Below are 13,435 nucleotides of genomic sequence, written 5' to 3'. Positions count from 1 at the left end.
TGGGTTGTGAATTTGATTTTCAGAGCTTGCACGATGCCAGTCCAACCTGACCGAGCTGAGCCGGTTACTGCAGAGTCTGGAGATTCTACAAAGGACACAGTCAGCGCCCAACTTCACAGAAATGCAGGTACAAAAAGAAACAGGAATATAGACGTGCAGGCACATACAGAAACTCACACACACACATGCACGGGTACAGAGATCAGGGAAAGCTATTTGTGTGTTTCATTTCAAAGGCTGGTGTGTTCAGGAGCCTGTCTTACACAGGTAATGATGTAGATGTGTCAGTGTTTGGAAAAATACAGTCTTTTAAAACCCCAGCAGGCACTTTCATTATCCGCCTGGGCAAACCGGATTCAGCCGGACACCCACCGGCTTCTCTAACTGATCTGTATCTACTAAATTCAAACATTGTGGTATCTAAATCTTTGCATCTTTTTAACACCGCTTCAGTATTTTATTTGCGACTCATGTTGTCTTTTTTTTGCCATTTCATCAATCTGTGTGTTAACTTTTGCTTTATCTGTGATGTGCTTGTCCCGTAAACCACCGCTTTGCATTGTTGGATCCATGTGTGCCGCAAAGACCAATTGTGTAGAATTGTCAAAGAAAGAAAAGCGCTTGAACAGAAGATGGAGAACAAAAAGTGTCGGCAAAGATGCAAAATTCCAACTTCAGGTATATTTTTTGAATTATTGCTTTGCAACATAAAGACACACACAAACACACACAGGAGTTTTAATGTCTACATATTCGCAGTAGTCGGTCACTCTTCAGGTATGCAGCCTCATAGTTAATGGAACAACTGCTATAATTTAAGCCACAATGAAAAACTATTATTTATTATGTTTAGATTAAATTATGATACACGTAGATGTACAGTTTACTGGTACCTCAAGAAAAGATAAACACTCACCGGTCCCTTTATTAGGTACACCTGTTAAACTGCTCTTTAACGCAAATATCTAATCAGCCAATCACATGGCAGCAACTCACTGCATTTAGGCATGTAGACTTTAAGCCTTTTTTACACCACCTCCGCCTCAGCGCCGTAACGAAGCTCTGCCACCTTTGTCAGGCTGCCCCCAGTGTGTGTTTTTACAGAGCGTTCCGGCGTTGCAGAAGCAAAACATGCGCGAGGCATGCTTCAAATACACACACACGGCTGTTCCGCCCTGCCAGCTCCGCTGTTTACACAGACGCCATCTCGCCTCTGTTTCTTCCTCCGATGCTGGCTCAGAGGCGGACCGGCTTTACCCCACCATTACGCCTCCGTGCGTTCTACATAGAAGACGGAATGTAACAGAGGCGTGATAATCCCGCCTTGAACTGGCAGTGTAAAAAGGGCTTTGGTCAAGTTCAAACCGAGCAAGGTGATTTAAGTGGGTTTGAACGTTGCATGGTTGTTGGTGCCAGACGGGCTGGTCTTAATATTTCAGAAACAGCTGATCTACTGGGATTTTCCCCCACAACTATCTCTAGGGTTTACAGAGAATGGTCCGAAAGAGAAGATATCCAGTGAGCGGCAGTTCTCTGGGCCAAAATGCCTTGTTGATGGCAGAGGTCAGAGGAGAAAGGCCAGACTGGTTTGAGCTGAAAGAAAGGCAAACAGGCAACTCAAATAACCCCTTTAAATGTGCGACTGCGTGATGCTATCATGTCAAGATGGACCAAAATCTCTGAGGAATGTTTCCAGCACCTTGTTGAATCTATGCCACGAAGGCAAAAGGGGGTCCAACCTAGCACTCGTAAGGTGTACCTAATAAAGTGGCCGGTGAGCGTATATCACTTGTGTATCGTACTTAACTTGGTTTCTTATGTCAATAGACGAACTACAGAATGTTTTCTGTAAAACGTACAGCCATTTAGTCCATGTGAAGTGCTCAGAGAGACCCTGATGTAACTGACACATGTTAGATTCCTACACATGTAGTGCTGTACTCCTCCTGCTCTCTTTACTAGTCAAATTGTTTTTGCTTTTCTGTGTTCTTCAGTGTGTATTTGTGTGGTGATCACGATCTGATGATTGATTTTTCCCATCTTTTCTTATGTCCTCTCACTTTGCAATTATATTTATTCATGCTGATTCTGAAAAGACTGAATGTGCTTTCAATCACTTGTTTTTTTCGCTTTCAGAGAGTCTAAAGAGTCTTTGGTAGCAGAGATTTTAAACGTCTAACTAATAACGCTTCTTTGAAATCTCAAAAAAAAAAGCAAATGCAGTTTCCTTTGATTTACTAATTTAAAATGATGGCAGAGAATCTTCATGAATTGGGTGCAAAAGAATGAGGATGCAGTTATTTTGTTTTGGTATTTTTCAAAATTATTTCCAGGACATTAATAGGAAGAGAAAGTTGCTGCTCAAACTGAATCATAAGTGCCATAATACAGAGTTAACTAAGCCTCATCAGAGCAGGTTCTGGCTCTCAGACACACGAAACATCGTCGTGCCTCTCGGCTGATTGACACTTGTCCTCTGTGGCCATCGTCCCTCCCCAGGTCCCTCTGTCTGCCAGCATGTCCCCTGTCCGCCTCCACTCATCCAACCCAAACCTCTGTGCCGAGCTGGTGGACTTCCAGCCTCCCGTGTCCCGGCTGACGGAAAGTGTGGAGTGTGCCAGTGATTACATTAAGCTTCAGGAGGATTTCTGCACCATCGCCCAGAAAGGTAGGCAGGCGGCATGCACGGCTGCAGCAGCAAGGGTTCTCAGGCGAGATACGCACCAGTGTTTTTATTTCTTATGTAAATCTGTTTCTTTTTTCCATAACCTGGATGTCAATTTCATGCACTAGTTTTGCTCATGGTTTCTGTTAGGTGTGACATAATAGCATTATGCATGTAAAGTAAGTGTTGTGACTGCCAACATGAAGTACAGAAAAAAGTGAGCAGTTACATTTAGTTTGTTTTTGTTAACATCCATTGAAGACCAACTTCCTGGATCAATATTGACCTACAGGGCTTGCCATAGTCCTGCGCAACTACGCAGTAAGAGATAATTAGCTGTTTAAAGTAGTTTGAGCAATCTGACTAAACCTCTAGTTACATAAATCATCAATTCATCAATAAATCATAATTTATCATAACTGAGGGAAAAATAGCCAAATCTAAAGTTAGTATAAACTGTAATTTTATTTATTTTTTTACTTCTGAAACAATTAGTTGATTTATCAGTTTGTTGGTTTACAGCAAATTAATTCCAAATAATTAAGTTTAATCAATGATTTCATACTTCATCAAGCCTGTTCCGGCTTTGGCGTTTAGACTGGTTGAACAAAAACAAGAAATTATATTTAAAGTACACAAGTTACTGCAACCAATGAGCATGTTGATGAATAAACCTGGGAACAATAGAAATTAGAAACAAGTCATTTGTGTTCATTTCATTTTGGTCACTGAGACTGACTCAGTGCATCGCTGGGTTAACTTAAAGTGGTAATCTCGAAGATCTCAGTTTCATTCTCTTTGGCGGCACAGTAATTGTGGGAGCACACGTCCCAGATATCCAAACAGTGTTGCATGTGTGACGTCCACGGTTGACTCCGGTTGTAACTTGATTTTCCTCGCTGACGGTCGCTTTCCTTTTCAGACTGTTTGCCTTCATCTTAGTATCGAATTTGTTTCTTTTCTTTGGATTTTCACTTATTTTTGGCTGACCGCCGGGGTCAGCCCGACACACGGGTCTGTATGTGACTGACTGAGTAACTGACTGATGGTACTTTCACAGCCGTAGAGAGAGAGAGAGTTGCGACATCACAATGGCGGATCATGGAGCATATTGGACCTCCACTGACGCGACTCTCTCTCTGTCTCTCTCTGTCTATACGGCTCTGGATACTTTGTTCGGGCAGTAGACGGGGCTGCTCCTCCGCTGCTCGTCTGCTGTCCTCACCTACGTCCGCAGCGCGCACCTGCTTTCAAACACGTTGTCATCGGCCTGATAAGGACAGTCCTTGTAACACATTGCCCACAAAAGCGCAAAAGCGCCACATACTAGGTTTTGACCTAGTCTTGTTGAAGTTGTATCTTTAGTCATCGATCTTTTCTTTGTTTGTTCAGCCATAGTAGATTACTGTTTACTCGCAACAGTTGCAGAGACCGGAAAAGCAGCCGCTTAGCTCCTCCTGCCCTCTCTGGCAGACCAACCACTGCTGGGTGATGGAAAACGCGTCACTAACTGGGCGCCGCTTGTGATGTTTTCCATAAAAGTTTCCACAGACACCCACTCCATAACAATACTATATACTGCAAATGCAAAGGCTTTCATCAGTGGACGGTAGATAGTGACATAACAGACATTTATTGATAATATATATATGAAAATCTTCGAGATTCACTTTAACTATGCCTATAATAATGGTATAATAAAGTATATTTTATTTTTTGAGTGCATTTCAAGAAACACAAAGATGCTTTTTTCATTAAATATTTAATTAAAAGAACCAAAAAGTCTAAAATAAAACAGAACAGACACAAAGTAACAAAGGGATTATAAATAAAGCTATTTTTGAATTCTGTGTGAAAGTTTGCATCCACCAGTTTTATTTAAAGGTTGTGACAAAGCAAAGAGAAAAACTTACAGTGCGATGAAAACTATCTTTTCTTGTCTCTGTTCAGTGCACTCCCTGCTGAAGTCGGCCTTCAACACCGTGGCCATCGAGAAAGAAAAGATCAAACAGATTCTGACGGACCAGGAGCAGACAGACCAGTCAACCCAGATCAACTCTCTCAGGAAGTCTCTGTCACAGGTAACAAGCATCCTTCACCATTACCCATGATGCACCTGTCTTTCTGTTAGGGTTAATCTCAGCTGTTTGTTAGACACGCTACATTTGCGATGTTAAATATGATGCTGTATTAAGATGCTATTAAGAGGAGTGATCAGGACATTACCGGGGAAATTACTGCAGTAATTTAAGCACCGTGTTTTTAAAGTCAAACCCGTATTATAGTTGTCATGTTGTGAGTTGTGCTCATGATGACGGGCTGTCGGATAAACCACACAAGCTGCAGTTTATGCCAAGCAGCCATGCTAATCCCAATAAAGGAATGATGTGTGGAGATGAGAGCGCAGGCGAGTGAGTAGTGAAAGTTCAATCATCTTTTCCCATATTAATTGGAGACAGAGAAATGTGCCATGCAGTTCATTAACTCTGCTCCTTAGGGCTGCCTCTCTACTCCAGTGATTTAATTGGACTGTTCCTCTGCTAACAGTTGACATCATTTCAGCGAAATGTTTCTGCTGCTTTATCTCGGCTTTGTTCCTAATTGGAGGCTTGTCTGACAATGTTGTGGTAGGCTGGAGGTCAGGTTTTTATGTTAAAGCTCGGTGGGACGTTGATAGGCTGGGGTCGTGGTTGTTACAGATACAGCTTTTCATGTCAACTATTTTAATCTGAGCTGAAATGACTACATTTTTGGATGATGTTAACATTAGGCAGCTATAATCAATATCTTTACTTTAACAATGGATCCCTTGATTATTTGGGGGTTGTTCGAATTGACAAACCCACCGAGCATCATCGCCTGCCCTTCCTCTCAGCCCTATAGGGGGGTTTTATCCTCTTTCAGCTCGTAGTTTAGGTCGCTTTTGCCAGCAGCTGTGTCCAGAAAAAAAAAGGTCAGCTGAACCCACTTTATGCTACTCTCCCAACACCAAACATCAAACATAGCTAGCAGCTAGCTGGCGAACAAAGTGAAGCATTTTGCAGCTAAGGGGCAGATATTGTCTTCAGGATTCAGGGTTTACAGGAGCAACTGTTTACGAACACTATCACCATATCTGCAGCCTCATGTTAGCTGCAGCTAACCTCTTTGCATCTTGGCCCAGAATGAGGGCTGTGGTTTCTCATCTCCATCTTATATTTGCTTAAGTTAGGCATATCTTCAGTGCCAGCATGGAGAGGAGGAAAGACATGCAAATAATGATAATGTAAAAGTGTTTACTTATACAATTTAATTTATAGTCTCTCAAAGTATCCACATCTAGTTCATCAAACACTAGATCATCTCATCACTACTGCCAAACAAAAACTACATGGTTATCTACATCCAAGTTACTTTACAGTAAAAACGGCCGCCAAATCTTGTTCAACTTAAAGGGGTGGTATTATGCTAATTTCAAGCTTCATATTTCACTCTGTGATACCATAGCTTAGCATAATTTACAGTTCAAAAAATCATACAGCCTCTGCCTGAAGCTCTGTCCCTTTCCGAAACCCTGCCCCTACAACCCAGCTTTCTTCTGATTGGCCAGCTGTCCAAAGCCTGCTAAGGCTGCACTTTGTGACGTCACAAAGTGCAAAAAACTGTATGAAACCAACCGGGCATTGACAGCAGCCTGCAGACTGAGCTGAGAAGCCTGGGGATTACTCCAACATACTTTTACCAACAGATTTGAAACATTTAGTCTGGACATCCAACATTGTAACATTATATGTCTTTCACATTGCACATGCTCAGTGAAAAGAGAGGCAAGCGAGAAATGAGTCCATCAACTGATTAAACCCAGGCAGAAAAGAGTTCTTCAAGTGTTTTTGTGACCAGCGTAACCTACTATGTTTCGACATTAACAGAATATTAAACCACATCTTTCATCATTCAGGCCCTGTCCCAAAACGCAGAACTTCGAACCCGACTCAACCGCATCCACTCTGAATCTGTCCTGAATGAACAAGTGGTCAGCGTGAACATCATCTCCACGCCTGATGAGGTAGGTCACTGTGGTCACTGTGTCACTGGCTGAACTCATTTTTACCTCTTACACTGATAAAACCACAACGCCCCCGAGGCCGCCCAGTTTTAGTGTTCGCCTCCTGCGTTTGTCAATCGCATCATTGATTCCTGTCCTTACTCATTGGCGCTCCTTCCAGTGTGATCAGGCAGGTAAGCTTAAAGGATCATTATTCTATGCAGAGGCTGACATCAAGGTTAATGGAAAAAATGACTCATTAGAAACGGATGGGAGCTCGCCCTCTAGCAAGGATACACATGCTGCAAATCAGCTGTGTTGTCTTCTGATGAGTTTGTTCAGGTCTGTTTTGGTTCTTAAACCTGTCATCACAGCAGTTGAGGAGCGCTGAACGTCTCGTGTGTTTGCATGTGTTTGCCTGCAGGAAGGGGAACAGATGGGGATCCCTCTGACTCAGCAGGCCTCTAATGAAAGCCGACTTTCGATGTCGGAGTCTGTCTCCGAGTTCTTTGATGCCCAGGAAGTGCTTCTGTCAGCCAGCTCGTCGGAGAATGAGGTACAACAGAGGACGTTTGAGAAACAGCTTTTTAGAAAAAATGACAGCAGTTTGGAGCCGGAGGAGCGAAGGCTGTGGAGGAAGTGGATCGAAGAAGGAGGGGGTTAAAGAAGCGCTGCTGCTGGGAAGCCAGATAAAACATCACTGTGGTGGCTGTGTGTGGAGCTGGAGTTAGTCAGCATTTAATGAGGGCAGCATGAAAAGCAGAGATAGCCTGTAACGGAAAGTCGAACACAGAACGGCTCTTTTCCAAATTGCCCGAGGATGACTCCCTCAGTAGTATGTCACAATCATCCTCTGCTCACTCCTCTCCATTTGTAGCTTCTAGCTTTGTTAAAAAGCCACTTTGGTGCATCACTTTAAACTATCACTTCTGCCTTCTCCCTCTTTTAGCTCCTGTGAACACCCTGCTCAAAATATATATGGTCTCTGAGGAGCCATTAAGCATTGTAGCTCCCCTGGCAGGCATTGAGCCCTGTTGAAAGATTACTCACAGAGGAAATTCATCAACCACCTGTCCTGTAGCTCCAACAGCAGACCCATTCAGACCTGTGCTACACTGTTGGCCAACGCTTCACCAGCAGCAGGAGACTGTAACAGGGCTTTTTCAGCGACAATATGCTCCTCTTTGGAGGCGTCAATGGCCTCATTGTGTTTGCTATATATAAAGTATGAAAATGCTGCAGTATCTTGTCGTATGATTACTGCAGCGGGACAGATAGCAGAGCAATGCTGCAGTATGTTAGCCACTGGCAAACTGCAGAAACTGTGTGTGTGAGAGAGAGATCTGATCAGGGTTTGTGTTGTACTGACTCCCTCCGCTCTGTACCTGTTCCCCCTCACAGGGCTCAGACGATGAGTCATACGTCAGCGATGTGAGCGATAACATTTCCGAGGACAACGCCAGCGTGACCGATAACGTCTCCAGACAAAGTAGGTCCCTTCCTGCGCAATCGTGAGTCAAGCATCCACAGTTCCTTTTTTTATGAAAGGAAGGGAAAATAATTAAAGCGAGGGGATCCCACTCAGTGGATGCTCACTGTAAAACATCCACACACACACACACACACAGACGCACACCATTACAGTTCTAGCAGGCTCATTTGTCAGTGTGGCGGAGGCAGTTGACTTTGCAGGGTTACTCTGTGCCAAGGGCTTCACTTAAACTTTATGAAAGCTATCTATGCAAGGAGGGAAGGGATCTCCCTCCTCCATCTTTGTCACAAAGCACACAGCGATATGTACAGAAGGTTCCTACTGACTGAGGTTTGAAGCAGAACTGGGATTGATGATGTTTCATTTCAAAGAATTTGAATTTATGCAGCACACTTTAACAGCTGCATACCCATTCTACCATAAAAGTTAGACTTTTAATAATGATTCTAACTTTTTAATGGTCTAATCCGTGAAAAATGATGCCTACAGGAGTTCCCCTGTATACAGAATTAAATTAATGTTACTCTCATTAATAAGTCATCAAGTGTACGTGCAGGATAATTCCATCTCAAATTGTACAAATAAAAAATAAAACACAGACATTGTTTAAATAATATCTCCTTTTATATATACAGTATATATTAAAGGGGGGGTATAATGCTTATTTTCAAGCTTCATATTTCACTCTGTGGTCGCGTAGCTTAGCATCATTTACAGTTAAAAGAACTCATCATTCTTTTCTGTGCAGGCCCTCATACAGCCTCTGCCTGAAACAACTCAGTCAGCTCCATCCCTTTAAGAAACCCCGCCCCCTACAAGCCCACTGTCTTCTGATTGGTCGGCTCTCTGAGGCCTGCTGAGGCTGCACTTTGTGACGTGTAGAAAAAAACAGCCTGCAGACGGAGCTGAGAAGCCTGAGGATTACTCCAACATACTTTTACCTACAGATTTGAAACTTCACCCCCTTTTAGTTTGGACATCCAACATTGCAACATTATATATATTTCAATGTGAAACAGCGTAACACCCCCTCTTTAATAGTATAAATAGGTTGGCAAGTTCAGGAAGGAAAGTAATCAAATGAAACATTTTCTACACATTAAATGTAGACCCACTTTCATGTCAGTGTATTTGATGTTTTGAGCCCTTCAGCATCACACTGACGTGTCCCCAGTTAGCAGACACTGACATTGCCAAGCAGACATCAGCATACATCATAGAAACCAATCAAAATATATCACATCCAATCAAGGAACGCTGAAAAAAATCAGGCCAGGCGTCTAACCAGAACGCAGCAGCACGACCACATCCCAGTCTGGAGACTTTTTTGATGACTTTTAAGGCTCTTTGTGGAGAGGGAGACTTTGATGCACCTGGCTGATAACAGGAGAGGACAGATGCTCTGCAGCGATTATCTCCAGGCTCTTAAATTATCAGAGCTTAATCAAAATAAGCTCTTAAATCTTCTTTTTAATCATTGTCTTATTGGAGAGGTCGTCCAATTTGTCTCCCCGTGTCTTTGATTTGATACAACTTGTATTGGCTTCATTTATATTATTCTGATCCAGTTAATGTCTCGGATTTAGTATGCTGCCATTTGTCAAACTTAAATTTGCTCTTTAAACAAAGATTAGAAGATTAAAGTAGAATATTAAGCATGTTTTTAAGAAGACTGACTGTCACAGATAACGTTGAACCAAGTGCAGATTGTTAATGAGGAGGTTTTCTCTTCCCAGTGGCCAACGGAGACTTTGCTGGCAGCGCCTTCCGAAACGGGCGACGCACCTGCCTGCCGGCGCCGTGTCCCGACACCAGCAACATCAACCTCTGGAACATCCTGAGAAACAACATCGGCAAGGACCTGTCCAAAGTGTCCATGCCTGTGGAGCTCAACGAGCCCCTCAACACCCTGCAGCGCATGTGTGAGGAGCTGGAGTACAGCGAGCTGCTGGACAAGGCGGCCGAGACGGAGGATCCGTTTGAACGCATGGTAAAGAAGCCGCCGGTCACAAACACGCCGTCGAATCAGATTTTAATCAGGATAGGTGTTGCGTCTAAAGACCCTTCATTGCTCTTCTTGAAGCAATCTGAAGTTTTTTGGTCAATTCTGTAACTTTCAGACTCATTTTTTAACTTCCTGTTTGTGTTTTTGTGTCTATCATACCTGTCTCTGTCTCTGAGGTGACATTGCCGGTCACGAGCCGACATAAATAGTCTCACTCAGAGGCAAAGTCTGCGAGGCGATGCTACGCTCCGATGCAGCTGTCGACCTTGGATCCTCCTATTTTTATCTGTCTCCTGTCCTCTTGATAATGTCCAATGCATACTAATATTTGGCTTACTCCTCACAAAGCCGTCTGCTAATATGAAGCGGTTAATCCCCTCTCTTTATGTTTGCCGTGTTGTTCTGACTCTCTGACAGGTTCTCGTCGCAGCTTTCGCCGTCTCAGGCTATTCATCCACGTACTACAGAGCAGGAAGTAAGCCATTCAACCCGCTGCTCGGAGAGAGTTATGAATGTATTCGGGAAGACAAGGGCTTCTGTTTTTTCTCGGAACAGGTACGTTTGTGCACAGAGACTGTATTAAGTGCATTTTACACAGAAGCACTATGTTGTTACTAAGTGATCTACAACAAATGTTTTAAAGTCGCACAAGTTTGTGCAGCATGAAGCACGTGACCTGAGAAACAACTTCCAATATTTGTCGTTGCTTGTGAAAGAATAAGTGCAGTATTTGGTTGAACTAAGTGACTACTCACTTACAAACCAGTGCATCCATCCTCTCACTGTGTTTCTACTGCACAGAGGAGCTCCATCACTTGGACTTGCTCACACAGGTCATGGCACACAGACTCTTATTTGCATTTCATTTGCACATCGCTCCCTCACATTTCACTGAACTTTTCAAGGGTGCAGTCTTGAGGCTTTCTTTAACAGCAAACCAAGGCTGCAAAAAAACTATGTATGGAGCAACGCCTGCGAGCCAGTTCAGGCAGGCAACGAGAGCTGCACTGATTCCACACTTGACAAGCGTCATTCTCCGAAATCACCATTTAAGCTGCAAGATTTCCAGTCATTGCTGCCGCTGCCCTGCACCAGTACTGCGCTCCTACTTTCTGCCCCACCACCACCCCAGCATCCTCATGCAGGCTCCGTCTAGGGAGGATATTATGTCATCAGTCCTCAAATTTCTGTGGGGAGTGATGCGGTCGGAGCCTAGACGACAAACGCAAACTGTTATGCTGTGTCTGACTGAACTTATGTTATTGACTTTGCTGCTTATTGTCTTAAACAGTCGAGTAAAGGTGGTTAAAATGTTTAGAGAGGGAAATTAGTCTTCATAATAGATTAATTATATTTCTGTCCGATAACTTACTGATTCATCATGTAATTGTTTCAGCTCTAAAATAAATCACAGCCTTTCAGTAGCATCATTTGGAGACTGACAGAGATGTACACACATGATGTATAATTGCGACAGTAACAGCTGTCACCTGAAGGATTTTTATTTGATCTCGTCCCAAAGGTGAGCCACCACCCTCCCATCTCCGCCTGCCACTGTGAGTCCAAGAACTTCACCTTCTGGCAAGGTGGGTCACAGACCTCATTAGTGAGGGGGTTTTCCTCATGGGAACGGCGGCTCAGCAGAGGAGTCTGCCAGCCCAGTTTAGCCTCTTACATTGAATCATACTGATTGAAAAACAGTTGACAGAAAATCGCTTTTCACTTCTGATGTTTGTCATTTGCTTTTCAGATGTGAGATGGAAAAACAAGTTTTGGGGAAAGTCGATGGAGATTTTACCAATTGGGACGGTGAATCTCATGATTCCCAGGTAACTGGCTTGTAAATAGCACTTGTGTCAACTTGCCGGTAATGATTCAGCAAACTTGTGTTACTATTTTACCATTATAAAGACACTTCACTTCACTTTAAAACCTTCACATTTCTTTTGTCTTTTCCATAAATCTTTTAAAATTGTAAATACAAATGTGTAACGCTTCAGGTGAGCCATATAAATCCACAAGAAGGTCTAATCCTTGAGTAACACCCTCACCGAGCTCTGAGGAGGAGTGCTATTTTTGACCACACACAATCATTAAGACATTAATGCTGAAAATCTGCGGCTGCTTAATTCCAGAATAAGTCTATCGTTGTACGTTTGTAAGAGGCTTTTATCAGCTGGGTTAATGTCGTTCCTGCACCGCCTCAGGCCGATCAGCTGTTATTGTTTACTTCCAGGTTTGGAGATCACTATGAATGGAACAAAGTCACCACCTGCGTACACAACATCCTGAGCGGACGGCGGTGGATCGAGCACTACGGGGAGATCACCATCAGAAACACGAAGAGCAGCGCTTGTCTCTGCAAACTCACCTTCGTCAAGGTGAAACGTCCACATCACGGACATCGTTGCCTTGCTATGATTTCATGTGATATTTGCCTCTTAGGTTAACCAGGGGGTGTTTGTGTTTCAGGGAAACTACTGGAGTTCTAATGTGAATGAGGTTCAAGGATTTGTGATGGATCAAGAAGGGAAAGTGATCCACCGGCTGTTTGGAAAATGGCACGAGGGCCTTTACTGCGGTGTCCCACCTTCTGCCAAATGCGTGTGGAGGCCAGGTGGGCACTGGGTCTTCATCCAAAGTCACATCTCCACTTCAATGAGACTCAAACCTACTTTAACTGGTCACTTATGGTGCAGTGGGAGTTTTTATTAGACTTGGGGATGCTTCTCAGGGAATAAAATATAATATTTTCACTTACACTTTTCTGGATGGGAAAGGAAAGATTTGGGGACTTGAAGCTCACTGTTGATGTTTCCTTCCTTGTCAGGCTCCATGCCCACAGACTATGAGCTGTACTACGGCTTCACCAGGTTTGCCATTGAACTGAACGAGCTCTGCCCCGAGCTGAAAGATGTACTGCCACGTACAGACGCCCGATTCAGGCCCGATCAAAGGTACAGCAGAAATACAATCAGATGTAACTGATCTTCTGGCATCATGTTCCTGTTATTAAAAAAATCATGTTGTGGTCACGCAGGCATCTGGAGGAGGGGAACCTGGAGATGGCGTCCTCAGAGAAGCAGCGTATAGAGGACCTTCAGAGGACCAGGAGGAAGTGGAAAGAGGAGAACGACATCAAACAGGAGCCACGCTTCTTTAAGTAAGGACAGCACCCAGTAACCTGATCTTTACTGTGCATATGCAGAGACAGAAATACTTATCCTTTTGTATCCAATGTGTGAAGCC

General features: G+C 43.5%; 1 protein-coding gene across 4 annotated transcripts in view; it reads left to right on the top strand.

Moving 5' to 3' along the window:
* osbpl6 (oxysterol binding protein-like 6) overlaps positions 1 to 13,435 on the top strand; it is a 41,406-nt gene that overhangs the window by 25,249 nt on the left and 2,722 nt on the right. For 2 of the 4 annotated variants that reach the window (XM_069662826.1, XM_069662824.1), the window contains exons 8-22: positions 24 to 127; positions 586 to 678; positions 2,500 to 2,668; positions 4,616 to 4,746; positions 6,603 to 6,710; positions 7,114 to 7,245; positions 8,091 to 8,178; positions 9,918 to 10,171; positions 10,604 to 10,741; positions 11,709 to 11,772; positions 11,937 to 12,015; positions 12,423 to 12,567; positions 12,659 to 12,803; positions 13,017 to 13,143; positions 13,227 to 13,349. In XM_069662826.1, coding sequence (XP_069518927.1) covers positions 24 to 127; positions 586 to 678; positions 2,500 to 2,668; positions 4,616 to 4,746; positions 6,603 to 6,710; positions 7,114 to 7,245; positions 8,091 to 8,178; positions 9,918 to 10,171; positions 10,604 to 10,741; positions 11,709 to 11,772; positions 11,937 to 12,015; positions 12,423 to 12,567; positions 12,659 to 12,803; positions 13,017 to 13,143; positions 13,227 to 13,349 — 1,900 coding nt within the window. The remainder of the gene's footprint in view (positions 1 to 23; positions 128 to 585; positions 679 to 2,499; positions 2,669 to 4,615; positions 4,747 to 6,602; positions 6,711 to 7,113; positions 7,246 to 8,090; positions 8,179 to 9,917; positions 10,172 to 10,603; positions 10,742 to 11,708; positions 11,773 to 11,936; positions 12,016 to 12,422; positions 12,568 to 12,658; positions 12,804 to 13,016; positions 13,144 to 13,226; positions 13,350 to 13,435) is intronic. The other 2 variants (XM_069662828.1, XM_069662827.1) reach the window with 1 other exon arrangement.

This window comes from Semicossyphus pulcher, unplaced genomic scaffold, assembly GCF_022749685.1.
Source record: "Semicossyphus pulcher isolate SPU_LCO1_2020_fin unplaced genomic scaffold, fSemPul1.0.p SCAF_15, whole genome shotgun sequence".
Classification (NCBI taxonomy): domain Eukaryota; kingdom Metazoa; phylum Chordata; class Actinopteri; order Labriformes; family Labridae; genus Semicossyphus; species Semicossyphus pulcher.
This window is presented reverse-complemented; position numbering and strand designations above follow the sequence as displayed.